The sequence below is a fragment of the Mixophyes fleayi genome, chromosome 9, assembly GCF_038048845.1.
Source record: "Mixophyes fleayi isolate aMixFle1 chromosome 9, aMixFle1.hap1, whole genome shotgun sequence".
NCBI classification, from domain to species: domain Eukaryota; kingdom Metazoa; phylum Chordata; class Amphibia; order Anura; family Limnodynastidae; genus Mixophyes; species Mixophyes fleayi.
In genome coordinates this window covers 125,304,805-125,332,074 of record NC_134410.1, presented here as the reverse complement: position 1 = coordinate 125,332,074, position 27,270 = coordinate 125,304,805, and the positions used below count along the sequence as shown (strand labels likewise).

Here is a 27,270-nt window from a genome sequence, read left to right as displayed (position 1 = left end):
GTAGTTCTCCAAGCTACTGAATCGTGGGGTGTACTTACTTATAGCACCTAGCTTCTTCATTTTGCCCTTTTTTTCTTGTTGTTAAATAGCGGCAAAGTATAATCTATTGCGTGTTCTTTGTCACAAGAGAATAGATTATCACATTTTAGGACTTGGTAAGTACTAGATGATTTTTTAATTACAAACGGATATATAATAACTCAGAGTTGAGAGAGAGTGTGTGCACTTCTTTTTCACAAGACTGTATATTAACCTCACTTTTAGGTTATATATTTATGAATTCCAGTACGTTCTGATATCAACATTTCAGCATTGGATATGTATATGTGGTATTTTTTTATTTAATACATGTCCATTGATAATACTCAGTGCAGGACCTCAACCTTTGACCTTTTCTGGCCATAGTCGACCTCCTCTCTTGCCAAACCTTCACCCTGGTTATGATGGGGGTGTAAGATAGGGCTGATCTAGAATGCACTATGTACTGTAGAAGTTATAAATCATTCCTTGAAATCATCATTAATCAACACCCTTTTAGTCCACGAAAACTTAAAGGCCCGAAGATCCAAAGCACTGAAGCCTGCAATCCATATATATTTATTGTCACACAAGAAGGAGGGTCTGGAGATGGCAAGATCCATCGAACCGTTGTTATAATGTGCCGTCGACTCAGTCATCCCACTCGTCGTCATCATCATCATCGCCCCCATCATCGTCATCATCATCTAAAGATATGGAATCCACAGTAAGTATCGTGGGTTTATGGGCAAAGGAACAGTGCCAGAGAACACTGCTGTGGGGAGGGTTAGAAAACATGTTAATTGTCGCCCACAAACATGGAGGCAGCCATCTTGTGGGCGGAACCGGTACTCATATTCAGCCTATCGATTCACTGGGAGTCTCTGCCAGCACCGAGGCACATTCACATTGATGGCACTGGTTCTTATATAATCGAACCAGTCCACAAGAAAATGGCTGCCTCCACTCTGTGCCTTGCAAAGGGCTTCATTGCTGTGTAGTGATCGATAAATTGTCCTCTCTGGAACATTGGTTCCGGCCACAATAATGGTTGGGCCCATGTGTGTTGGTAACGGCTGCACGTCAGTAGTGGTGTCAGTGTTCTGTGGTAGGAAGCAGGGTGAACGGTAGAATTACCTGAGGAATGAATGACTTTGCTTCTCTTCTGCATGACATGCATGAGAGCTCCTACAATCCCCTCAGAACTGTCCTGAGGCAGCGGGGAGGATGGGACGTCAACCGGGTCTGTCACCTGGAGAATCATACAGGATCGTTTAAACAAAATCTTGATGAAGGCAATGCTAAGGTCTGGACAAGTCTGTCACAGACAGTGTGAGGGAGGGCCAAAGATTAGGAAAATGTTTGCTATTTTTTGTGATATCATCTATTATGTAATATAGTGGTATAGTGTCCTTTGTCTGTATACAGTGTAATAGAATTGTATTATGATCATGTCCAGTTGTCAGGTCATGTTGGAGGTGTAGTGTCCTTTGTCTGTATACAGTGTAATAGAATTGTATTATGATCATGTCCAGTGGTCAGGTCATGTTGGAGGTGTAGAGTCCTATGTCTGTATACAGTGTAATAGAATTGTATTATGACCATGTCCAGTGGTCAGGTCATGTTGGAGGTGTAGTGTCCTATGTCTGTATACAGTGTAATAGAATTGTATTATGATCATGTCCAGTGGTCAGGTCATGTTGGGGGTGTAGTGTCCTATGTCTGTATACAGTGTAATAGAATTGTATTATGATCATGTCCAGTGGTCAGGTCATGTTGGGGGTGTAGTGTCCTTTGTCTGTATAGAGTGTAATAGAATTGTATTATGATCATGTCCAGTGGTCAGGTCATGTTGGGGGTGTAGTGTCCTATGTCTGTATACAGTGTAATAGAATTGTATTATGATCATGTCCAGTGGTCAGGTCATGTTGGGGGTTTAGTGTCCTATGTCTGTATAGAGTGTAATAGAATTGTATTGTGATCATGTCCAGTGGTCAGGTCATGTTGGAGGTGTAGTGTCCTATGTCTGTATACATATAATAGAATTGTATTATGATCATATCCAGTGGTCAGGTCATGTTGGAGGTATAGTGTCCTATGTCTGTATACATATAATAGAATTGTATTATGATCATGTCCAGTGGTCAGGTCATGTTGGGGTGTAGTGTCCTATGTCTGTACAGAGTGTAATAGAATTGTATTATGATCATGTCCAGTGATCAGGTCATGTTGGGGGTTTAGTGTCCTATGTCTGTATAGAGTGTAATAGAATTGTATTATGATCTTGTCCAGTGGTCAGGTCATGTTGGAGGTGTAGTGTCCTATGTCTGTATAGAGTGTAATAGAATTGTATTATGATCATGTCCAGTGGTCAGGTCATGTTGGAGGTGTAGTGTCCTATGTCTGTATGTAGTGTAATAGAATTGTATTATGATCTTGTCCAGTGGTCAGGTCATGTTGGAGGTGTAGTGTCCTATATCTGTATAGAGTGTAATAGAATTGTATTATGATCATGTCCAGTGGTCAGGTCATGTTGGAGGTGTAGTGTCCTTTGTCTGTATACAGTGTAATAGAATTGTATTATGATCATGTCCAGTGGTCAGGTCATGTTGGAGGTGTAGTGTCCTATGTCTGTATAGAGTGTAATAGAATTGTATTATGATCATGTCCAGTGGTCAGGTCATGTTGGAGGTGTAGTGTCCTATGTCTGTATAGAGTGTAATAGAATTGTATTATGATCATGTCCAGTGGTCAGGTCATGTTGGAGGTGTAGTGTCCTATGTCTGTATGTAGTGTAATAGAATTGTATTATGATCATGTCCAGTGGTCAGGTCATGTTGGAGGTGTAGTGTCCTATGTCTGTATAGAGTGTAATAGAATTGTATTGTGATCATGTCCAGTGGTCAGGTCATGTTGGAGGTGTAGTGTCCTATGTCTGTATAGAGTGTAATAGAATTGTATTGTGATCATGTCCAGTGGTCAGGTCATGTTGGGGGTGTAGTGTCCTATGTCTGTATAGAGTGTTATAGAATTGCATTATGATCATGTCCAGTTGTCAGGTCATGTTGGGGGTGTAGTGTCCTATGTCTGTATAGAGTGTAATAGAATTGTATTATGATCATGTCCAGTGGTCAGGTCATGTTGGAGGTGTAGTGTCCTATGTCTGTATACAGTATAATAGAATTGTATTATGATCATGTCCAGTGGTCAGGTCATGTTGGAGGTGTAGTGTCCTATGTCTGTATACAGTGTAAAAGAATTGTATTATGATCATGTCCAGTGGTCAGGTCATGTTGGGGGTATAGTGTCCTATGTCTGTATATAGTGTAATAGAATTGTATTATGATCATGTCCAGTGGTCAGGTCATGTTGGAGGTGTAGTGTCCTATGTCTGTATACAGTGTAATAGAATTGTATTATGATCTTGTCCAGTGGTCAGGTCATGTTGGAGGTGTAGTGTTCTATGTCTGTATATAGTGTAATAGAATTGTATTATGATCTTGTCCAGTGGTCAGGTCATGTTGGAGGTGTAGTGTTCTATGTCTGTATACAGTGTAATAGAATTGTATTATGATCATGTCCAGTGGTCAGGTCATGTTGGGGGTGTAGTGTCCTATGTCTGTATACAGTGTAATAGAATTGTATTATGATCATGTCCAGTTGTCAGGTCATGTTGGGGGTGTAGTGTACTATGTCTGTATACAGTGTAATAGAATTGTATTATGATCTTGTCCAGTGGTCAGGTCATGTTGGAGGTGTAGTGTCCTATGTCTGTATACAGTGTAATAGAATTGTATTATGATCATGTCCAGGGGTCAGGTCATGTTGGGGGTGTAGTGTCCTATGTCTGTATAGAGTGTAATAGAATTGTATTATGATCATGTCCAGTGGTCAGGTCATGTTGGGTTGGGTAGTGTCCTATGACCTGACCAGCCTGAGGCTCTCCAGGTGTTGTGAAACTACACTTATAGTGTCACAGCACCTGGAGAGCCACAGGCCTGTTCTCGGGCTATTTGGTGCTATTCATAGGGTATTGCCCTGTGCTCTGACAACACCAACAACTCCTCAGACATGATTTTACAAGTGCCCCATGATTGTCATGCACGTACCTTGTTTAGTTGGATCCCCTGTCTAATCTGGTCCAGAAGAGCTCCCCGGCCACGAGGGGTAGAGGAGGGCTGTGCAGCCGGGGACTCAGATAAAGCAGGAGGTGGAGGAGGTGGAGGTCCACCAAGAAGTTGAGGCACTGGTGCTGGTGGTGGAGGCGGGGGTGGCGGTGGAGCTCCACTCCGTGGTGGTGGAGGTGCTCTGGGCGAGCCAGAAGGGGGTGGCACCGGTGTGCTGCGAGACGGAGGAGGGGGCGGAGGGGTACTGGAGCCTCGGGACGGTGGTGGAGGTAAGGGCCCTGTCCTGCCCCTCCCTTGGGTGGATGGAGGGGGAAGTGGGGCATTGCGGGATGGCGGAGGAGGCGGTGGAGAGGCGGAATCTGTAGAAAGAAAATGTGGTTAGCAATGGAAGCAATTTTCGACGGCACCGAGACAGTGAAAGCACTAAGAGCCCTATTTAATGTTAGGAGCCGATCCGGCTAACAGGTACAGCAGATATTACATCTGCACAAACCTAGTTGTGATTTAGAGTTGAGCTAGCGTGCCCCCCCCCCCCACCTTTAGATCTGCCCATTGCAATGTTTTCTGATTAGCCGGAGATGTCCTTACATTTAACAAAGGACAGGACGGTACAGGTTATCCTCCTCTACAACATATGGAAATATTTGGCCCAGGGTTAGTTCCACTTTATGTAATGTTACTCGAATGACTCCTATCATGGTCTTGTAATAAAGACGTGATGTGATATTATACAATTGGGGAATGGTGAATCTCACTTATGAGTTATTAGCTGGATACAGTTATGTTAGCGGGAAGACAAGTTTCAAAATTTGCACCTGACCCCCAGCAACCAATTGGCTTTCTTCTGTCTAGTGCAGGTTAGACAATGAAAGCAAGCGCATGATTGGTCGCCATGGATTAATGCAACTTTTGCACCTAAAGAACGTTGAGTGGGTTTGCTGGGTAATTTGGCCTTTGCAACTAAATTGCTCTGGCTTTGTCAAATATGCAGGCCCCAATCAGCAGGCGATCCTGATTGAAATCCGATTGGAGCAATCGAAGTTTGATCAGCAGTGCAGGAGATTGTCATTGGCCAATCACCACGATCACTATTTGTGTGTCTAGTCACATGATCTACCTATAAGTGGGCAGCCTTACACATGAAACCCACGCCAACACTTAGCCTCTAGGCCTCACCTCCCATCCTCATTTCCTCTTTCACAGCCTCCACTCCTCCGTGTTGCTCAATAAAGTCGTAGATCAACTTCGAGGTCTCTGCATCCGCCAACTGTGCTTCGCTGATCCCTGCTTTGCTGAAGAGATTGCGGATTTCTGGGTCCAGAGCATTTACCTGGTTGGAAAAGACAACGCAGGGCACAGTTTGAGAAGGGGCGTGCGCAGCCGCACTCGGCGGAATTAGGAATATTTTAGCAAATATATATAGGTGAAATAAGCTCTATAATGCTGGAGATACTTACATCAAACCCATTATTTGGATCCCAACCAACATGACTCACGTGTCTGCAATGAAGGAACAAATTATTTCACGGCCTAACATATTACAACACTCCCAATTACAGAAAAATGTCCCATCCACCACCCAATTAATAATTGAATGCTTTTATTGAACTCGTATAGACTTACTTGAAGCCACTGGGTGCCCCAATATCCGCTTTGGAGAACTTCTTCTTCCCCTTTTTTCCCTTGGATTTGTCGGCGGGCGTAGGAAGGGCTCGATATCTACTAGACGTGATGTCTGGGTTTTGAATGCTGACCGCTGTGATGTTAATACTTGGGGAGGGGATTTGTGGCTGCGGACTGGGAGGGCCTAGGGTGATTGATACGTATTAAATAGTCATCAATATAGCAAGTTACAGGAAGTAGAGAAGAGAAAAATACTGGAGTAAAAGTAAAGTCACAGAGAGCCAAGGTACAAACCTACATATAGATCAAGGCTTCAGGTGTCAGAAAACTGAAGTTAGAACTGTATATGTGGCAGATATATTGTGGGCTGATCCCTTAGCCGTTGCAGCCTATCAGATTACCAGGAAGCAGTGACATCACACCCTCAACGCCTCATAGATACGTCTGGTGCCTAGTGAATTTATATGCTGCATTCTCAAGGGTTTATCGCACAAGATATACGAGTATTTTACCACTGGGAGCCAGATCTGTGCTACCGCATCTACTGTCCTTTCTATTCTAGGCATTTTTCAGTCATATGGGTGGGTGGGTGTGTGTGGGGGGGCGACGACGACGTGTGTACTCACATCTCAAAAGTTGGTGAGTACTCACTTTTCAAAAAGTTGGCTTCTATGCCATTGTGTGCAGGCGTGAAGCTCTCTGTAACAAGATTTTATCTAATTTTTAAAATGCTCGTTACACTGAGTATTTAACTGTGTTATATTTAGCCCCCCTCGATCATTCACATCTTTGTAAAAAATGGTTTCAGATTGCCATGGTAAATATGGTCCTGTTCATTTTTCACCAAGCACATGGTGAAACACTTTCATTTCCTCACATCTGCAAACCCTTAATGTTTCAAGCTACATCCTTCCTGTCTAAATGTTGATTTCTACAAATCTTTTCTTCTCTCCAAACTGTTCACCTATGTCTGGCGGCCTAGATAAGGCCTCCATATACACACCATAAAAAGCCACAGGGCTGGAACTCTCCTCCCATATATACCACACAGCTAACATTTTACATTACCCCATCTGCCCTTCCTATTCCCTGCCTCCCTCCTGCCATATTTTGCCTCTTACCATTGGAGAACTGTCCTGGAGGTGGGGGTAAAGGCAGAGTGCTTCTTCTGTCTGACAATCCTAGAAAGAGATCCAGTTAGTTAGTAACCAGCGTCACATGCAGATTGGCAGCTAACAGCGCACTTACCGTCTGATACCGGTGGCGGTGGGGGCAGCGTCTGGCGTTTGTCTGCGAGGAGAGGAGACAACATGACACACTGCCCGTTATAACAGCATAGTAATCTAGTTATATGCACAGTGACGTGGAAAATACACTTTGGGGTAGGTTCGCTACAACCCCAAGGAATCGGGAGCAGTATCCGGTGATGTCAGAATTGGAAAGTTTAAAAACAGCGATTAAATTGACCTCATATTTACTTACACGCAGTCCTTCAGTGTAGATTTTACACTAATGCTCGAGGGGCAGTAGCTACGGGTCTCTCTGGCCTGCACCCCTAGGGGCTCCTGAGTCTCTGGACAGTACCACAAAGTGCTTCTATTTTGCACCTCTAGAAGATTCTACCTCTGCACAATGGAGAACGATGATACAAATATCAGGGACACATGAGGGACAGTTGGCAGCCATGTCTCTTTACCTTGCCTGTGTTGTCTTTTTTGCAATTTTTCTTCCACAACAGCTCGAAAAACATCAGCTTCATCCTCATTTGCAAAATTCAGGCCAACCTGGCATTCCTGAGAATAGGATGTAACATGTTAAACTGGCTGCACATTCAGTAATCTGGCTGTTCATCGAGACCTCCAAAATATCCTCTAGTCACTACATCAATCATACATCACTGGTGCGCCGTATAGGAAGAGGAAAGACACTTACGTCTGAGGGGAAGGTATGGAAATATGAACGGGGACTGGAGTAGGGGAGCTGCTGATATAGTTCCTGTTCCCAGATCATCTTCTCTTCCTGCAAAACAAAATATTATTATTATTATTATCCTTTATTTGTTAGGCCCCACAAGAGTTCCGCAGCGCCGCACATTGCACGAACAGTAGACTATACAGGGTAAAACATAACTGAACAGTAAACAAAAATACCAAAACTTCAGAAGCTCCAAGCAGGCTAATGCAGTAAAGACGGAGCAGAAGGACAGGTATGGACACAGGAGGGAAGAGGGCCCTGCTCAAATGAGATTACATCCTAAGGGAGGGTGAACAAAACTCGGTTACAAAGGGAGCCAGTTGACGTATAAGGGAGAGAAAAGGGCCGAGAGGAGAAAGGGGAGAACGGGTTAGGTGGAAGGTTGGTAGGCTTTGGGGAACAGGTGAGTTTTGAGTGCCAGTTTAAAGGAGCTTAGAGTGGGAGATAGACGGATGGAGCGAGGGAGGTCGTTCCAGAGAAGGGGGACTACACGGGAGAAGTCCTAGATTCTGGAGTGGGAAGAGGTGACCAGAGTGGAGGAGAGGCGATGGTCATTGGCCGAGCGCAGGGAGCGGGCAGGAGTGTGAATGGAGAGGAGGTTAGAGATATAGGGGGCAGTAGACTGGGAGAGTGCCTTGTACGTGGTGGTCAAATATGATACTGAGAAGACAAAGCCGCAGAGATAGAGGTGCACACAGGTGCCCTTTACATTGAAGTAATCATGTATCAAACAGGGATCTGCGATTTTTCATGTGTTAAAAAATGGAATCCTATTCAGAACATAAAAAATGCACTTATAAATTGGAAAAACGATCTGTGGAGACCCCAAGATGAGGACTCTTGGTCAACAATAAGTGAAAGACTCTTAGAATCCTCAATCTCCACAATTATTAAGGACAATACATATAACATTTGTTACAGGTGTTACTTTCTACCCACTCGGATCCGGAGGAGGTTTCCCCTTACTGTTGTAGAGGTTGCGATGAATTCGGCTCTTTCCTCCACATTTGGTGGACATGTCCGAAGATTGCTAGGTTCTGGGAAGATACAGCCACCCTTGTATCTAATGTTAGCTCAATGCCCATCTCTAAAAAAATCCAGTGTCTTTTCTTGGGGCTGCCAATCGAGGGCTTGGATGCTAACTGCCACTGGAAAAAATCCCCCACCATGCAACCAGTGTATCGCAAAATTTGGTTCTCTCGCAAGCATGAAAAAATATCCGCTTACCTGAATAACAAGACTCATTAATTTACAGAAATATGGAATGTTTGGTACTATTATAACACCTCGTTCCATCGCAAATACGCCACAGGCGGACTTGACCTTACTTGGTAGTTACAGTTGAGTATAGTGCATATGTGGTTCTTGGTGGTTCGTTCTCGGTCATCTGTCTTCCAGTGGATTTGTTGGGCCCCCATGGGTCAACCTCATCCCTTCCTGCCCCCCCTCTTTTTTCCCTTCCCTCCTCCCTCTTATCATTACATTGTAGTACGCGCCTTCGCAACATGAAGGTCTCCCTATTCATGGTTACCTTTGTTCTATATTGGCAACTTTTCTTTGCTGCAGTGGCGGGCCACATCGCATTACGGTGTTTCAAGTTCCCACGGGCGAAAGTGATAGGCCCCCTTCCCCAAAACCTTCCATCCTGCTTGCACCTGTCACTGGCATGTATGGCATTGAAGGGCATACGTCAACAACACAACTCCCAACTGTCCTGGCATCGGGACAAAAGTCTTGATCCGCTGAACTTTTCCGCATAAATCGGAACATCCGGGAGATTTGCACATCTGTATCTGCGCTGTGCAGCTGGAATTCTGCATTAGCTGAACATGCTAAAAAAAAAATAGCGGGCTGGTGCAAACATGTATTTGTCACATCAAAGTAGAATTAAACTTTTTCCAAAAATACTGCTTGATTTAGCCTCTGTTATGGCTTAAATTAATCATGAGGATGAGGGTACATGTGACACTTTTGTGCGCTTAAGCTTTTCATTCCATTGTCTCGAAAATGCAACTGAATGGGGTGAAATGCGTCGTCCTAAAAGTACAGGATGAGACACAATCTACCCCCAAAGGGAAAAATTGTATAGAAATGATATATGCTCTAAGCAGAAGGTGTAGATTTATCAAGTCTTCTTAAGAGGAAAAGTGGAGGTGTTGCCCATAGCAACCAGATTCTAGCTATCATTCTATAGAATGTAGCACATAACTCATAGCTAGAATCTGGTTGGTTGCTATGGGCGACACCCCCCCCACACACACACTTTTCCTCTTTAAAAGGTTTGACAAATCTAACCACCACCTCCCTGTTAGAGTACAGGGGCAAAACTATTGTTATACTCTCTGATCATCAGAAAGAATGAAGGAATAAAAGAATAAAATAAATAATAAAAAAGAGCACCCCTAGAATAAAAGAAGTGACTTATTAAAGAATGCTAAAATATGAATCATTCCAAAATGCAATCGATGTGAGTGACAACCATTATAAGCAAATATCAGATATATATTTAAAAAAAACCAAAAAAAAACCGGGATGTGTTCCCCTCCCAACTCTATATATCTTTGCACGTTTTAAATTGCAGACCCAATGCGTTTTTGCTAAGGTGCATTGTATATACTCTGAACTGTAAATTAATATGTGCCCAATATGTGCATTGGAGATCCTAATCCATCGTTGTGGGTGATGAAAAGATGTGAAATATTAGACGTTTCATCATGGCTGTTGTAACAAATACTGAATTAACTCTACTTCCACAGCTTTCAAAGCGGTAATGCTATTGCCAGTTAAATAGAGATGTGATTGCTTCATTAATTCCCTTGATTAGACAATTGTGTAGATAAATCGTCTTCTTGTAGTTGGCTAATAATGTAAATAAATGGGTTTTGCACAGTTTATTTGTTCCATTATTACAGTAATGGCTTATTTGTCCTGGTAATCTAGTACATGGGAATAGTCGGAGCAGATATTATGGGTAGATTCCGCTGTATAAACATATACACTCGCATGTTATATGCATAAATGTCAAGTTAAACAAGAAGAAATACATAGGTGGATGAATACATCCGGTTATATATATATAACAAAAGGAAGTATTTTCAGTTAGAATAAAGGGGTTTTTCATTTTAGGATGGCTGTTGTTTAGTAAACCTCCTAATTTCTCTATAATATTATTTTAGTTGAGTTCTCTCCCCTGGAATCCCCACCAATTGATGGACGGTCAGGACACTGACATACAGCTGCTTGATCATCTTTGTCGCTGCTCCGGTCCCTCTGGACCAGGCCTGGCTAACCTGTGGCTCTCCAGGTGTTGCAAAACTACAAACCCCAGCATGCTTTGCCAGCTGATAGCCGGTCGATGGCTAGCAGGGCATGCTGGGACGTGTAGTTTCGCTACACCTGGTATCTCCATCTTCCCTATTCATTACAATACAACTTATTGGTCAATCAGGAGTTCCTTGCCAAGTAGTTTTGCACCCACCTGCAAAAGCGATATTTTGCCTGAGGCAAAATGATTTAAATGAGATTGGAGAAGGTGGCTTTAAGAGGATCTTCCCATATAATGCGTTGTGAGGATCCACCGCAATACCAGCTGCGGATGACAGGTGGCAGTGCGCCATCAACACAGACAAATGCACATTCTTCTTCACTCACCTCAATCAGCACTTTGCTAGAGGTCAAGTCAATTGGGTCTAAGAGACCTCACCTTTAGGCAGCCATTACATGTCCCTCACTCCTAACAATCTGGCAAAGTTGGAATTTTGTTTCTGTGATGGTGCTTTTTTGTTTGCCTGTTTATTAACTTCAGTTTTGCCCCTCACAATTCTATCTTCTCCAACCTATCGACTTCCTCTTCATCCTTCATTATTCTACCTTCTCCAACCCATCGATTTCGGCTTCGTCCCTCATTATTCTACCTTCTCCGAACCCTCGACTTTGGCTTCATCCCTTATTCTTCCACCTAATCCAACCCATCGACATCAGCTTCTTCCCTCATGATTCTGTCTCCTCCAACCCATCTACTTCAGCTTTGTCCTTCATTATTCTACCTTCTCCAACCCATCGACTTCGGCTGTGTTCCTCATTATTCTACCTTTTCCAATCCATGGACTTTGTCCCTCATTATTCTACCTTCTCCAACCCATCGACTTCGGCTTCGTCCCTCATTATTCTACCTTTTCCGAACCATCGGCTTTGGCTTCGTTCCTCATTATTCTGCCTTCTCCGAACCATCGACTTCGGCTTCATTCCTCATTATTCTACCTTCTCCAATCCATCAACTTCATCCCTCATTATTCTACCTTCTCCAACCTATCGACTTCGGCTTCGTCCCTCATTATTCTACCTTCTCCGAACCATCAACTTCCGCTTCGTTCCTCATTATTGTACCTTCTCCAACCCATCGACTTTGGCTTTGTCCCTCATTATTCTACCTTCTCCAACCCATCGACTTTGGCTTTGTCCCTCATTATTCTACCTTCTCCAACCCATCGACTTTGGCTTTGTCCCTCATTATTCTACCTTCTCCAACCCATCGACTTCGGCTTCGTCCCTCATTATTCTACCTTCTCTGAACCATCAACTTCCGCTTCGTTCCTCATTATTGTACCTTCTCCAACCCATAGACTTTGGCTTGATTCCTCACAACTAGTCCTCTCAGGACTAAGCGGCTTGGCCAGTCATGGTGTGTCTCTGATACCTACCCCAACCAAGTGGTTCTCTCAAGGGAGCAACCAGCACCATGACACATGTCTTCGGAGATGGTGGAATCCAGTCATCAGCCTATACTTTCTGTGGGACATCCTTTGCACCTTCCAAGCTCACTTTGTATTGGAAAGCACAGTTCTAGGTGCATTTCTAACATTGTTATACAAACCCTTCACACACACAAGTGACAAGTAGTAAAGACAGCCCCAGTGTCCCATGGTAAATATAAGACATAAATGAAGCTAACCTGGCAGTAGTTTAAAAGAAGAACGAAAAGATTGAAAAGATTGAAGGGGTTTTCTATATATATATATATATATATATATATAAAACTTGACACACATACATATATGTCCTGGGGTACCATGTAACACATACCGTGATGTCAAACAACTGAATGTAATAGGAACGTTTCGGATTGTCTTTCACTACGCACAGGACTCCACAACTTTTCTTAATCCAGCGGTCATTGCTTGGTGCCATCAATAATTGTGCCACAGTTGTTGCCAGGGTCTGGGGGATTGAAAAATACAGGATTATAATATCTAGATATATATATATATATATATATAATGAGAGAAAAATAGTTCTACTGTAGCAATATTTATAGAAAAAGGAGGTATAGGATAAGTCGGTGAAGGAATTATATGTTTAGTTAGGGGAGGATTTATGAGATCAGTCAGGGGCAGGAGTTATAAGTTTAGTTTGGGGAGTTGTCAGGATTAGTAAGTGGGAGGGATCATGATCAATCAGGGGAGGAGTCATGGTAAAAAGGGGAGGAGTGATATGTTTAGGACAAGCCAGCTGAAGATATCAGCCCCATAATCATTATTTCTCCTTCATCCACTCTGGGGGACGCTGCTACCATGTGGTTAACAACTAAGTTTGCCGCTGACTCCTCCCCTCTGCAACCCCACAGACCTCAGTTTTTGTTTAAGTGCCAAAGGAGTTGGGCTGTGTTTAGTACTGATTGGCAGCACTTGTTATTTAGTTTAGATTTTATTATTTTTCTTGTACTATTCTAGTAATGTTAGGTGAGGATAAGTGTTGATTAACATTTTTTTCCTCTTAGGTTTCTAATGGAACCATGTTCCGTTTTTATTTAAGAAAAAGACCAACAGAAGAATCTTTAGACCGCGGGCAGTGACAGCGCTATGCGGCTGTCACTGCACTGTCCCAACGGTTCCGGCACAGCCGCGGGCAGAGAGAGCTGCACTCGGTTGAGGATCCGCCATGTTGGGAGATACCAAGTCCCCCGCTGAGGCGGAGGAGGGCGACTTGGATCTCATAGAGCCCTAGGAAGGATTCCGAATTGGCATTGATACAGGAGCACAACAAGTGCGGCAGCCTGGGCTGATAGAGGCTTCCTCTGGGTGTTTGAACCATCAGACAGCGGGGAGTGAGTGAGAGATTCTCCAGCTGTATGGTCCAGAGCAGGAGATATTCCGTCTTCAGAGGCACGTCAGACAGTTCTACTGCTGCTGGCTGCTCCTCACAATCCCTCATTGTGTCAGCTAAGTACCTCATAGGGGATATATATTAAAAAAAAAAAAAAAACACCAGTGCTGGGAGTGTAAAGGAGACCCCCACCCCCCCCCCCCCCAGCTGAATGGTACACTCCAAAGGTGGGAAAATCCAGCTACAGACATGTTACCTCAGAGGATCCTGACTGACATAATGGAGAATCCATCTGCTGCTTCACTTCACTGACAGTTGCACTAAGTAAGGGCAAGTTGTTGATGATATAAGTCAGCAGAGTTTTTTATATATCTATAATATAAATGGCTAGTGGCGTGTGTTAGTCTGTCTGTGTGTGGGAAAAATAAAACCAAGCTGCAGCGCCACCTGCTGGGCGGAGTTATACACTGACCTACCTAATTCTTAGTGTGTGTGTAAAAAAAAAATCAGAAAGGGCTGAAATTTGGTATACTAAGATGTTTTTAATTTGTTAATTTAATTTGTTAATTGTTAAAAGTGTTTATAAAGATTTAAAAATATATATATATATTTCTTGAAGTAGAAGGGACAGTTGGGAGTGGTTGGTGGTTGCCGGGGGTGACAGTGGGGAGTGGTTGGTGGTTGCCGGGGGTGACAGAGTGAGAGGAGTGTGATACTCAGGACCGCTGAGAGAGATCCCTGTGTCTGGATAGAGATCTGGATAGATGTGGCAATGAAAATGAAGGATGAGGTGATGGAGAAGAATGATGAGGTGGTGACATGTGGACAAAACCACGTTAAAAAAGGGCGCTTGCGTCGGGAAGTAACGCTCTTCCCCTGAGGAGGCCTGGCCTAGCCCCAAATGCATGACAAGAACTTTTTTAACACCTTAAGTAGCTTGATTTGACTAGAATGCATGAGTATCATGCACGGGTTAACTTGTATATATATATATATATATATATATATATATACACGTTTGTTTAAGTGATTACAAGAGGCATGTAGGTTTATAACTAGACTCTATCTGCACTTAGGTGATTTTATACAATATCTTCCACTTTTACATTATTATTACCACAGATATTTATATTACTGGATTGAGGCTATTAGCCAGAGTCAGAACTAGTGATTATTTTACTGTATTTTTCTCTGTGAAAGTTGCCTCATCTGTATTTCTTTTTAAAAAAAAGAAAAAGAAATATAATGTCTGATAAGAACAAGAATTATTGTGCAGAATGTTACACCTGATCACAATGTTCTGTCAGATTATCTGTGGGGTAAAGAGATCAGGGGGCTGTTAGTGCTCAGTGTGACCCTGTCCTCAGCAGTAAGTACCCCTCTGGGGGATAACTAGTTACTGAGGGTCCTTGTGGTAATATAGAGAACACTGTATATATATATATATATATATATATATATATATATATATATATATATATACTATATAAATGCCTAGTGGCGTGTGAAAAAAAACAAACCAAGCTGCAGCGCCACCTGCTGGGCAGAGTTATACACTGACCTATATATTTCTTGAAGGAGAAGTGACAGTTGGGAGTGGCTGGTGGTTGCCGGGGGTGACAGTGGGGAGTTTTTAACACCTTAAGTAGCTTGATGAAGGATGTGGCGATGAAGATGAAGGATGAGGTGATGGAGAAAAATGATGAGGTGGTGACATGTGGACAAAACCACGTTAAAAAAGGGCGCTTGCGTCGGGAAGTAACGCTCTTCTCCTGAGGAGGCCTGGGCTAGGCCCAAATGCATGACAAGAACCTTTTTAACACCTTAAGTAGCTTGATTTGACTAGAATGCATTAGTATCATGCACGGGTTAACTTGCATATATATATATATATATATATATATATATATATATATCTACCTACAGTTTAGAGTTTTATTATAGAAGGATCTAAAGTTAATGGAGGCAGTATTTTGAGTGTTCAGTCAATGATTATGAGACATCATTTTATTATTCAGAGATTAATTTCCATACTGTTTTGAGGCATTAGCCGGGGTCAAAACAAAAGTGATTATACTATCTATTATCTCTGTGGTCTGATTGTTTATGGTCTGTCTGTTTCTTTTTAAATAAATAACATATAAAAACTGAGGAGGATCATGTAATTTTCCTATAGGACTGCTCCCCCTTCACAGGTCTGTTCCTTGAAGCCAATTCACGGAACTGGACAGTAGTATATACTGTGTGTGACTGACAGGCTGCTCTGTATCAGCAGTATATACTGTGTGTGACTGACAGGCTGCTCTCGATCAGCAGTATATACTGTGTGTGACTGAAAGGCTGCTCTCTATCAGCAGTATATACTGTGTGTGACTGACAGGCTGCTCTCTATCAGCAGTATATACTGTGTGTAACTGACAGGCTGCTCTCTATCAGCAGTATATACTGGGTGACTGACAGGCTGCTCTCTATCAGCAGTATATACTGTGTGTGACTGACAGGCTGCTCTCTATCAGCAGTATATACTGTGTGTGACTGAAAGGCTGCTCTCTATCAGCAGTATATACTGTGTGTGACTGACAGGCTGCTCTCTATCAGCAGTATATAATGTGTGTAACTGACAGGCTGCTCTCTATCAGCAGTATATACTGGGTGACTGACAGGCTGCCCTGTATATACTGTGGGTGACTGACGGGCTGTTCTCTATCAGCAGTATATACTGTGTGTGACTGACGGGCTGCTCTCTATCAGCAGTATATACTGTGTGTGACTGACGGGCTGCTCTCTATCAGCAGTATATACTGTGGGTGACTGACGGGCTGCTCTCTATTAGCAGTATATACTGTGGGTGACTGACGGGCTGCTCCCTATCAGCAGTATATACTGTGTGTAACTGACGGGCTGCTCCCTATCAGCAGTATATACTGTGTGTGACTGACGGGCTGCTCCCTATCAGCAGTATATACTGTGTGTGACTGACGGGCTGCTCTCTATCAGCAGTATATACTGTGTGTGACTGACGGGCTGCTCCCTATCAGCAGTATATACTGTGTGTGACTGACGGGCTGCTCTCTATCAGCAGTATATACTGTGTGTGACTGACGGGCTGCTCTATATCAGCAGTATATACTGTGTGTGACTGACGGGCTGCTCCCTATCAGCAGTATATACTGTGTGTGACTGACGGGCTGCTCTCTATCAGCAGTATATACTGTGTGTGACTGACGGGCTGTTCTCTATCAGCAGTATATACTGTGTGTGACTGACGGGCTGCTCTCTATCAGCAGTATATACTGTGTGTGACTGACGGGCTGCTCTATATCAGCAGTATATACTGTGTGTGACTGACGGGCTGCTCTCTATCAGCAGTATATACTGTGTGTGACTGACGGGCTGCTCTCTATCAGCAGTATATACTGTGTGTGACTGACGGGCTGCTCTCTATCAGCAGTATATACTGTGTGTGACTGACGGGCTGCTCTATATCAGCAGTATATACTGTGTGTGACTGACGGGCTGCTCCCTATCAGCAGTATATACTGTGTGTGACTGACGGGCTGCTCTATATCAGCAGTATATACTGTGTGTGACTGACGGGCTGCTCTCTATCAGCAGTATATACTGTGTGTGACTGACGGGCTGCTCTCTATCAGCAGTATATACTGTGTGTGACTGACGGGCTGCTCTCTATCAGCAGTATATACTGTGTGTGACTGACGGGCTGCTCTCTATCAGCAGTATATACTGTGGGTGACTGACGGGCTGCTCTCTATCAGCAGTATATACTGTGTGTGTGACTGATGGGCTGTTCTCTATCAGCAGTATATACTGTGTGTGTGACTGACAGGCTGCTCTCTATGAGCCGTATATACTGTGTGTGTGACTGACAGGCTGCTCTCTATCAGCAGTATATACTGTGTGTGTGTGACTGACAGGCTGCTCTCTATCAGCAGTATATACTGTGTGTGACTGACAGGCTGCTCTCTATCAGCAGTATATACTGTGTGTGACTGACAGGCTGCTCTCTATCAGCAGTATATACTGTGTGTGACTGACGGGCTGCTCTCTATCAGCAGTATATACTGTGGGTGACTGACGGGCTGCTCTCTATCAGCAGTATATACTGTGGGTGACTGACGGGCTGCTCTCTATCAGCAGTATATACTGTGGGTGACTGACGGGCTGCTCTCTATCAGCAGTATATACTGTGTGTGACTGACAGGCTGCTATCAGCAGTATATACTGTGTGTGACTGACAGGCTGCTCTCTATCAGCAGTATATACTGTGTGTGACTGACAGGCTGCTCTCTATCAGCAGTATATACTGTGGGTGACTGACAGGCTTCTCTCTATCTGTGGGTACTACAGGTATCACTGCTATTGATCAGGAGTATACTGTGTGTATCTGACAGGCTGCTCTCTATCAGCAGTATATGCTGTGTCTGTCTGACAGGTTGCTTTCTATCTGTGGGTACTCTGCCCTAGACATGGTTCTGGAGGGATGAGTACCTTACATCAGTTTTGCCTTACACATATCTGCACAAATAGAATATTTACTCATTCCTTCACATAGTTATCAACTTATTGTTGAGATTCTTCTATTGTGAGGATTATTCTGTTATTTATATTGACCCAGGATTGTGTTGGGGAGTACAACTCTGGGGTTATATAAATATAAATTCATAACTCATTCACTTAACTGAAACTTTTTATCTGTTTGGTCCAGGACTGGATAGTAGGATTAGCCAAGCAACCAGAGGTAAAGGTACTTTACTGCCGGTGAATGTCCCTAAATCACGAACTCCGTGTTTTAGGTCTTTTTGGAAATCCTTTCCTGTGAACAGGGGCTATTAAGTTCAGCCCGCCAATAGAGTTAGTCTCCTTGCAATTCGAGGACAGTCGAAAACGGGTAGAGATGCTTACTCTAAAAGACGTCCAAATAACAAGATCCCAATAGATTTTGTAACGCAAAATCAACTATAGCGTTCAAAATCCATTCAGTCAAACAAATATGTTAACAAAATGACTTTGGAACACAAAATTAACCGTATTGCTCAAAATCTGTTGCAAATGTGATTAAAACCTATTTCGTAGCATAAAATTAGTTTTGGTCAAGATGTCATTGCTGGCCACAAAATCCATTTTGTAAAACAAATATGATACTGCATATATTATAGGGCATTATTTTGTAACAACATTCATTCAGTCATTCAATGTTGTGTTTATATTCACATGCTGATTGCAGAACAGTGGTAAAGAAACTCAGTATTGTTCATTGGTTTATATAAGACATCATTCCAAAATCATTTTTGTCTCTTGCGTTATTAGACATTTCGACAAAATGGTTTCATTTTACAGAATAGCTAGAATATTTCACAAAATAGATGTTGCTTAATGGATAGGTCAATCCAAGAGACCAATCAAAAACGCAGTTGAGTTGGATATATATAAAGCGTGAAGCCTCCTGTCCCTCCCCTAATTTTCTATAGGTTTCTGCAATCTGTCAATCCCACAACTCACGGCTGTCTGGTTTGACTCCTGTGTGAACTATGAAAGTGAAGGAAATTAAAAACTGAAGCGAAGAGTGGGGGATATCCGAAAATATTCCCAAATAATCACAATGATATCATTCTCCCAGAACATCACTTTACAATCCAGTTTTTCTTTCACTTTCGTGAACGGGAGCTGCTGCAACTTTTAACAAAAATGATTTTGTAATGCAGAGGTTGATTTTGTGGCACAGAAAGCAATTACGTGCAGGATCATTTTTAACGATGCTGCCAAAATGATCCTGATAATATTGTGTTTCCTTGTTTGTTCCCCGAGCACACAGCTGAGAATCCACAAGCTTGGCATCGACAGAGAGAACTTTGTGATGGTTTTATTTAGGTGGAGAGAGATACGAACACACAGAAAAAGCAGAAGTGCTAGGGCTACAGAGATGTCTCCTCTACGGACATCACTTCAGCCGTTTAAGACACATATGAAAGATACTGAGCACTGTGCGTTGTTCGTGATTGAGAGATTTTTAAATTGTATCGAACCTTCTTCGGCTAAGGGCCAAAATTTAATTTGGTAGTCAGCCTCCGAACCCGTTTCATTTTAATGACTCTTACGGTGGGCTACAAGCTAATTTGACTAGGCACTTCTTTTGAAAAACAAAAACAAAAACGTTAGGGGGTCGGGAGTGAGATTCAACTCTTAGCGTTGTGCCGCCGGAACAACCCGCGGGAGGATTGCGGCCTGAAATCTCGTAGAGGTGCCAGCGAAAATGAGGGAAGATTCTTTAAAAGTAGGATAGCGACGAGCGCAATTTCAGTTGCAACTGACATATTAGGAATTCCTGATGTATATTAATTGCCCACGCGGCCCTCTAAACCTCAAAAAGGCTGCACATTACCCGTAATCTCAAGTTAAAACAATATATATAGTCAAATAAAGAGACACCTGTCTGTAATAACATATCAGCAGCATTTTACACCAGTGTTATAAGCTATAACAACAACCCACATCTGACAATAAAGCAGGAAGGAGCCGGGGCCACAGATGAAGGCTCGGAGGGCCGCCTCTTGCCCATCGCCGGACAGTCTTCCATGTTTACGTCACCTGCGCTTCCTGTTTCTCGGTATGACAGGACATATGTTCCTTACCTGTTGTTTGTTCTCAGCCAGTACTCATGACCTTATCAGCTTCCCCATAAAACATTGCCGGACTCATTAACCCAGCACCCAGCCAAGCACCCCGATCTCTCACCATGCATTTTCGTCCCAGCAGCTGAAACACCTTCTGGTTTTCCTGTGGCATAAGGAGGACAGAGGGGACATTCTCTTGGGTGCGGCCCACGGGTTTGGATGCCCCTCTGCTCATGGCTGGGAGCTAGCCGTCGTTAGAAGTGTGAAGTAACAAAAAAATAATATAGAAAGGGGAACTTCCGCACAACATAGAAGCAAGCAAACGGAAGCAGAAAAACCACCAGTGAGTGTAGCCAGGATATGAAGACTGGTGAGGTGCGGGGGTTGGGGGAAGAGTTTTTATAGTACCAGTGAGGACTTTCCACCCCCCCCCCCCTTTATATGTAGCACTTACATATGACATAGTCAACACTAGATTGGATTAAACATACAAGTATTTAAAAAAATAGAGCACGGAACTTGAGCGCAGTTCCGACTGTATTCAAACCGTAACGGATCTCAAGAAGCGTTTTACGCAGACAGACCGACCAGAATGCAGCATGTGCAATATAAGGTCACATCACAATGCATACAAAAATATTCTATTATAAAATAAAGCGCTATCAACAGTATAATTATTAATTTAAATATGGATTTTTTTAAAATAACTTTTTGTTACATTGAATATATAGATCAGGATGTTCTTAATTCATACTGTACATACAATTATTGTTATCGTAGATTTGTAAAGCGCCACAGTGCTCCGCAGCGCCGTCCAGTAGGGAAAACAGGACATACATAAAACAGGAACATACATAAAACAGGACATACATAAAACAGGACATACATAAAACAGGGAAATACATAAAACAGGAGCATACAAGGCAGACAGAATAAATGCAGACATGAAAACAAAAGGTATGGTAGACCCTGCTCATTAGAGAGCTTACACTCTAAGTACAATGCATTTTTATAGTCTATCTCACTTGCATACACAAGTTCTGTGCTATATAGTGGCACACATACGTGTAGTTTTTAATGCAAAGACTATGGGCCCGATTCATTACGGAAAAAAATAAGTTTTCTCCTGGACAAACCATGTTGCAAACCAAGAGGTGCAAATTAGTTTATTATTTTGCAAATAAGATAAATACTGGCTGCTTTTTCATGTAGCACACAAATACCTGATAGCTTTATTTGTACACTGAAATTTAAAGTTAATCTAGGACATGTCCTACTCCAACTATAAATCTGTCCTCACATTTTAAATTTACCTCCCCCTCCAATGCAACATGGTTTTGCCCAGGTGCAAAGTTACTCATTTTTTTTTTTTTGCTTTCCTTTCCTTAATGAATCAGGCCCTATACCGTGTCAGTCACCACTCTCAGTCGGCACTTACACCTGCCCTGGAGTTGGGGCAAATGAGACGGCTGAAACCAAACGCACTTATGAGAAACCCTGGACTTGAATCATCCGCTTCTGCATCGGCACACCCTCACTGTACACTGCTTAGGTTAGTCCGCCCTTTCACAGCCCCGCCCCCCTCAAGACGTAAGCAGTCGCGTCATTTGCATTCATACATGGATTGCGTTCATTGGCGTAAGGTCCGTTTCTGAGAATGCGCACAGTAATATCACACAAGATCCGCTATGCAAATGGCCGTATGTTGAAACGTGGCCCGTAATATTTACAAATATATATATAGAAGCAATACCACATAATACAACAGCATATATATTTGTCCTTAATGCATTAATATTTTGGGGTACAAAACAGGATTGTCCCCCATATTCTGCTCATTACTAAATTCTCTCTCCCTCCTTTATGTCAATAAAGTATTAATGAGTAACCCTTCTGAATTTTTTTTTGCAGCATCTAATGTTTTCTTGTGCAGAGTAGGAAATATTATAAGCGCTTTTATTACGTCTGGAGGAAGATACGTTTAAAGCGTATCATGCGGGGGATATAAACAGTCTACACACCCTTATTTAAATTGCAGGTGTTTGTCATGTCCCAGAAGGCTCTAGCCTGGTGAACTGCGAGGGCACCAGCCCTGGCACTGAATAGGGAGATTACCGCAGAGAAGCTCTTCTCCTACGTGTCCTGGTGCGGCCAGCAAGGTCCAGCCACCATAGCTAGGCCGTCTCTAGCCTCCAGATGTAGACGAAGAATAATCAGGAGGGAGATCTTCTCAAGGCCAAAATAATTCTGGGTTATGATAGTGGTAGACACTACCTGGTTAGCCCCTCTTGATGAACCTCGGTTAGTTACATAAGGAGACGTGGGCAAGAGCATCTGAAAATTAAAACAAGTACACTACACCGTCAGGCTAGGCACGAGTGTCCTGACCTCCTGAAGGTAGAATATAACTGTAGGGGGAGAGTTCTGTATATCTAGAAGACAATGAGCTTTGAATTATTTGTCCTATGCTTTTGACTCCTACAAGCGGCCCACTTGTTTGTACTGACAGGTAGGGCTATCTGAGAAACAGACGTTTACCCCTCGGCACTCATACGGATTTCTTCCTCAGTATAACGTGAGGGTCATTTACGATCAGGCTGCAGCATGTTTGTGTTCTCTCGCCATCCCAGGTACACTTTGTCCTGTTCTTCCAGGCGGGTCTTTTGCAGAAGTGCATAAAATTGCTCTGCATGATGATGGCGGCAGAAGCGTGGAGAGCCCATTGTACATTTCGGCATTTAGGAGCAAATTCGCCTGCACCAGAGGTGCTCAAACCCAGTCCTCAACAGGTCATGTTTTCAGGTCTTCTGTCTGCAGAAACAGGTGGTACAATTACTGACCCAGCCAAATAGAATAGCTCACCAGTGCGTGATTTAAGGAATCCTGAAAACATGACCTGTTTGTAGCTCTTGAGGACTGAGATTGGGCTCCTCTGGCACCACAGGGTGTAGATTCGCCCCTGGACAAACCATGTTACAATGCAAGTGGAGCAAATGTCATTTTTTTATTATTTATTTTGCGTGCAGGGAAAATACGGCCTCCTGTATCAGATAAGCAACGTGCAGCTTTATTTGTGCGCTGAGATTTAGAGTTGAGCTCTTCTAACTCTAAATTTGTCCACATTTTAAACTCCCCCCCCCCCCCTGCAGATGGTTTTGCCCAGGTACAAAACTGCACCATCTAGCTGAATTTGCATCTAAGCGCATCCCTTCAGGTGCAAGCAAGAGATGGGAGGAAATAAGATTGTTCTATTATTATAATGGAAGAGGGAAAAATGGATATTCTGTAGTACCTGCATCCAACTTGAGCAATCTGTAGTTGGAGGACTCCCGTTGAGCGCTGAAAAGCAATGGCATGCTGATGTGAATGAGTTCTCTGTACAGCGCTGTGGAATCAGTGGCGCTATATAAATAAATGGTGATGATGATGATAGATAAGGACTCACTAAACGGCCATGACATCTGTGGACAGGGGCTACCTGGCAAATTTTAGCCAGGAAGGGGGGGATATTTTAAAGGAACAAAATGCAGGTAGCCTGGTGACCAGCCCAAGCTAGCCAACTATGGGATCTACCTGGGCCGCCCAGTCGGCTCTGTGGGAATGTGAGAGCAGACCTCTAGCTGTCAGGAAACGACACATCCTGTTTCCATGGCAACACAATGCTCGTTCTCATCGACAATTTTAAATATTTAAAAGTGAGCTTTGTTTAGTATTGAGGTGGACAATCTTCAGACACTTCTGCGTGTTGCTGTATTGATGCTCTGATTAACTACACGGTGGCCAAACCGCACAACTTCAAACTTGCCTGTACACCGGCATTCAGGAATTGACAGAGATTATGTAATCTATTGCTCTTATTGGTTACAGGTTATTCTAAACCAGTTCCTCTGTAACTGGTCTGTGTGTAGCCCAGGGACAAACGCAGGATTTGTAGAGGGGGGTTTCCACACCACGCCGCCAGTGGGCGTGACCAGCATGCATGGGGGCGTAGCTATAATTTTAAACAGTGCTTGGCTGCTCTCCAACTCTTTCTATCCCCATAATATACATGGGCAATGCTGCGTGCACTACTGTTAGGTGCACGCAGCTCTCCCTTTTCAAGCAGAGCCGTGTGAAGTGGGAGCAGGTTCCAGCCACCTCAATTATACAGTGCCCCAGGCTTGGAGGGGGGTTCCCAGGCACTAGGAACACAACCCCCCCCTTGGGTTAGCCTATGTAACCAGTTTTTAAGAATGACAATAGGCGCTCAGAGCCCTGTGAATCGCACCTTACTAATGGAGCATAAACTAGATCCATATATACCGTAGCTATGTTATGCTTCTGAGCGATTGCATCTAAGCACATCACCCACGGCACACACTTATACTGAACGTTGTTATAATGCAATACCATTTACATACAATTCCGCCGTTATATTTGCAGACAATCTATGCAACATTTTTCAGATATTTTTTTTACTCAATACTCAGAAACTCATATCATATTGAGACAAGCCCCTCAATGACATTTTCTCTTACAACATTACTTGTTGAAGCCCCAGTAGTTATTAAAGGAACGGCCTACATTTGTTGACATTTTTGTGTATAATTGAATGCAAAAGTCCCAAAACCACCGGCTAGGTACACCCTCTAGTAGAGTGTATCCAACGGGTATTTTAATTTGTTAAAATCTGAGATTCCTCTCTGAAAGAGGTCGGCGTCCCACCATCTTCATGATCATATAAAAATTTGGCTTCATGAACTCCCAATATTTTGGCAACATCTCCAAATATCTCCATTATCACAATATTTTATCACACAAAACGACATCTGCATCAGAAAACAGAATCGGGCGCGTTACTGCCCTTATATGGTACTTTCCATGAAATACCCTGATCCAAACACACGCCACTTATACATTTGCGTCTACGTCAGCATCTCTGTTACGCTGCATTTTTTTCTGCTTAGCCAACGATCCGTAATATGCCTCCCTCGAACCGTGAGCGGATCCGACGACCGACCTCTAATTACGTAAGTAAATATTTGCCTTGGTAGCAGAACCAATAACATAACAAGCTGCAAAAATAAAAACCCATTGTTTAAAAATTTATTAAAATATTCTTTGGCTTACGTCTCCACATGTGTAAACCAAGCTGTTCTCCAAAACACAGAACATGTCAGGAGTGTGTGACAACGGGCGCGGCCACCACAGGTGACTTCAAGGGTGTAAATAGGCCCCGAAAGGATTCACAGTGATCAGGACAGAGGGAACAGAAATCGTTGGCAGAGCACAGCTGCTTTATAGCTGGGTGAGGAGTATGACTACAGATCTGTAACAGTCTAATATTGTACACATAATAGGCACATGCAGTATAGACATGACCTCGGCAGCTGTAAATTTAGGGTCGTACATTGAACCGAAATGCTGTAACAAGGAGTAGTGTAGTGAATCTATGTCAAGTTATATGTTTGTGAATGAACTTGGTAATAGCAGTAGAGATACTCTGAATAAAATGGCACACTATAACGCTGTAGTGCAATGTCCTCTCTTAGAGAGATTACCTAACCCCCCGAGTGCAATACACTGATACCCCTCCCTGCTAGACAGGGGTTGGTGAGGTAGATACACTGTGATTCTTTGACCTTTTGGTCGACCTCAGGGGAGAGGGACCTGACATGAATGAATACTCTCAGGGAATTTGCTCTGTGTCCCAAGAACTGATCTACAGGATAAACGTCCTGGTCCTGCATTGAACGAGAGACACAGAGGAAGGAGAAGGCAACACGTACAGTGATTGTAGTGAAGTTTTGCAGCAGCTGGGGTTGGTAAGGGTAAGGGGCACTTATGGCTTAAAACATCTAGTCCTGAACCGATTGGACGCTCCTCTCTCCAGGGGTCAGCTCTGGCTGCTTGTTCTTTCTTGATGCAGCTAACGGACCTGTCCATCGTACGTGCACAGGTCTCAGGAGAACTGGCCCAATGTCCGCAATCATGGGAGAGGGAGCCAAGAGCAGGTTAGTGCCCTCCAACGTTGCTTTTGCCCGTCGTCACCCAGTCCACGATGATGAAGCTCAAACACATTATCATGAACACAAAACCCATAGAGGCAAAAAGGGCAGCCTGTGAAAAGAAGAAAAGAGGTGGTGTGAGAGCCCATTTTTATAGACGTGGAATGCGAGTGGACTGTTGGAAGATAGGGGGAATGTGAGTGCACCTCCGGAGGAGAGGGGGAATGTGAGTGGACTGTTGGAGGAGATGGGGAATGCCAGTGGACTGTTGGAGGAGAGGGGGAATGCCAGTGGACTGTTGGAGGAGAGGGGGAATGCGAGTTGAATCCCGTAGGAGAGGGGAAAGGCGAGTGGACCTCCGGAGGAGAGGGGGAATGCCAGTGGACCTCCGGAGGAGAGGGGGAATGCCAGTGGACCTCCGGAGGAGAGGGGAAAGGCGAGTGGACCTCCGGAGGAGAGGGGGAATGCGAGTGGACCTCCGGAGGAGAGGGGGAATGCGAGTGGACCTCCGGAGGAGAGGAGGAATGCGAGTGGACCTCCGGAGGAGAGGAGGAATGCGAGTGGACCTCCGGAGGAGAGGGGGAATGCGAGTGGACCTCCGGAGGAGAGGGGGCATGCGAGTGGACCTCCGGAGGAGAGGGGGAATGCCAGTGGACCTCCGGAGGAGAGGGGGAATGCGAGTGGACCTCCGGAGGAGAGGGGGAATGCGAGTGGACCTCCGGAGGAGAGGGGGAATGCGAGTGGACCTCCGGAGGAGAGGGGGAATGCCAGTGGACCTCCGGAGGAGAGGGGGAATGCCAGTGGACC

General features: G+C 43.8%; 2 protein-coding genes across 4 annotated transcripts in view; both read right to left on the bottom strand.

The window, feature by feature from the left end:
• Positions 1-317: 317 nt before the first annotated feature.
• On the bottom strand, positions 318-20,846 carry WAS (WASP actin nucleation promoting factor). Its single transcript, XM_075185573.1, has 12 exons — positions 20,598-20,846; positions 12,825-12,959; positions 7,701-7,787; positions 7,465-7,561; positions 7,017-7,058; positions 6,890-6,949; positions 5,769-5,952; positions 5,603-5,645; positions 5,322-5,475; positions 4,128-4,504; positions 1,156-1,270; positions 318-725 (listed from the first exon to the last, which is right to left on the bottom strand). The coding sequence occupies exons 1-12, from the start codon at positions 20,709-20,711 to the stop codon at positions 670-672; spliced, it is 1,464 nt and encodes a 487-aa protein (XP_075041674.1). The 5' UTR covers positions 20,712-20,846; the 3' UTR covers positions 318-669.
• Positions 20,847-25,547: 4,701 nt separating this feature from the next.
• The window catches only part of SLC38A5 (solute carrier family 38 member 5), a 34,482-nt gene continuing 32,759 nt past the window's right edge, over positions 25,548-27,270 (bottom strand). For all 3 annotated transcript variants that reach the window (XM_075185571.1, XM_075185570.1, XM_075185572.1), the window contains exon 17: positions 25,548-26,575. In XM_075185571.1, the coding sequence (XP_075041672.1) occupies positions 26,471-26,575 (105 nt within the window). In that variant the 3' untranslated portion in view covers positions 25,548-26,470. The remainder of the gene's footprint in view (positions 26,576-27,270) is intronic.

Excerpts from the sequence above, each read along its gene's own strand:
- WAS (XM_075185573.1), bottom strand. The coding sequence starts at position 20,711 with ATGAGCAGAGGGGCATCCAAACCCGTGGGCCGCACCCAAGAGAATGTC. Across the intron at positions 5,953-6,889 it reads TCCAGGACAGTTCTCCAATG|GCCCTCCCAGTCCGCAGCCA; the intron begins GTAAGAGGCAAA and ends CAATCACCCTAG. Across the intron at positions 5,646-5,768 it reads GGGGCACCCAGTGGCTTCAA|ACACGTGAGTCATGTTGGTT; the intron begins GTAAGTCTATAC and ends CCTTCATTGCAG.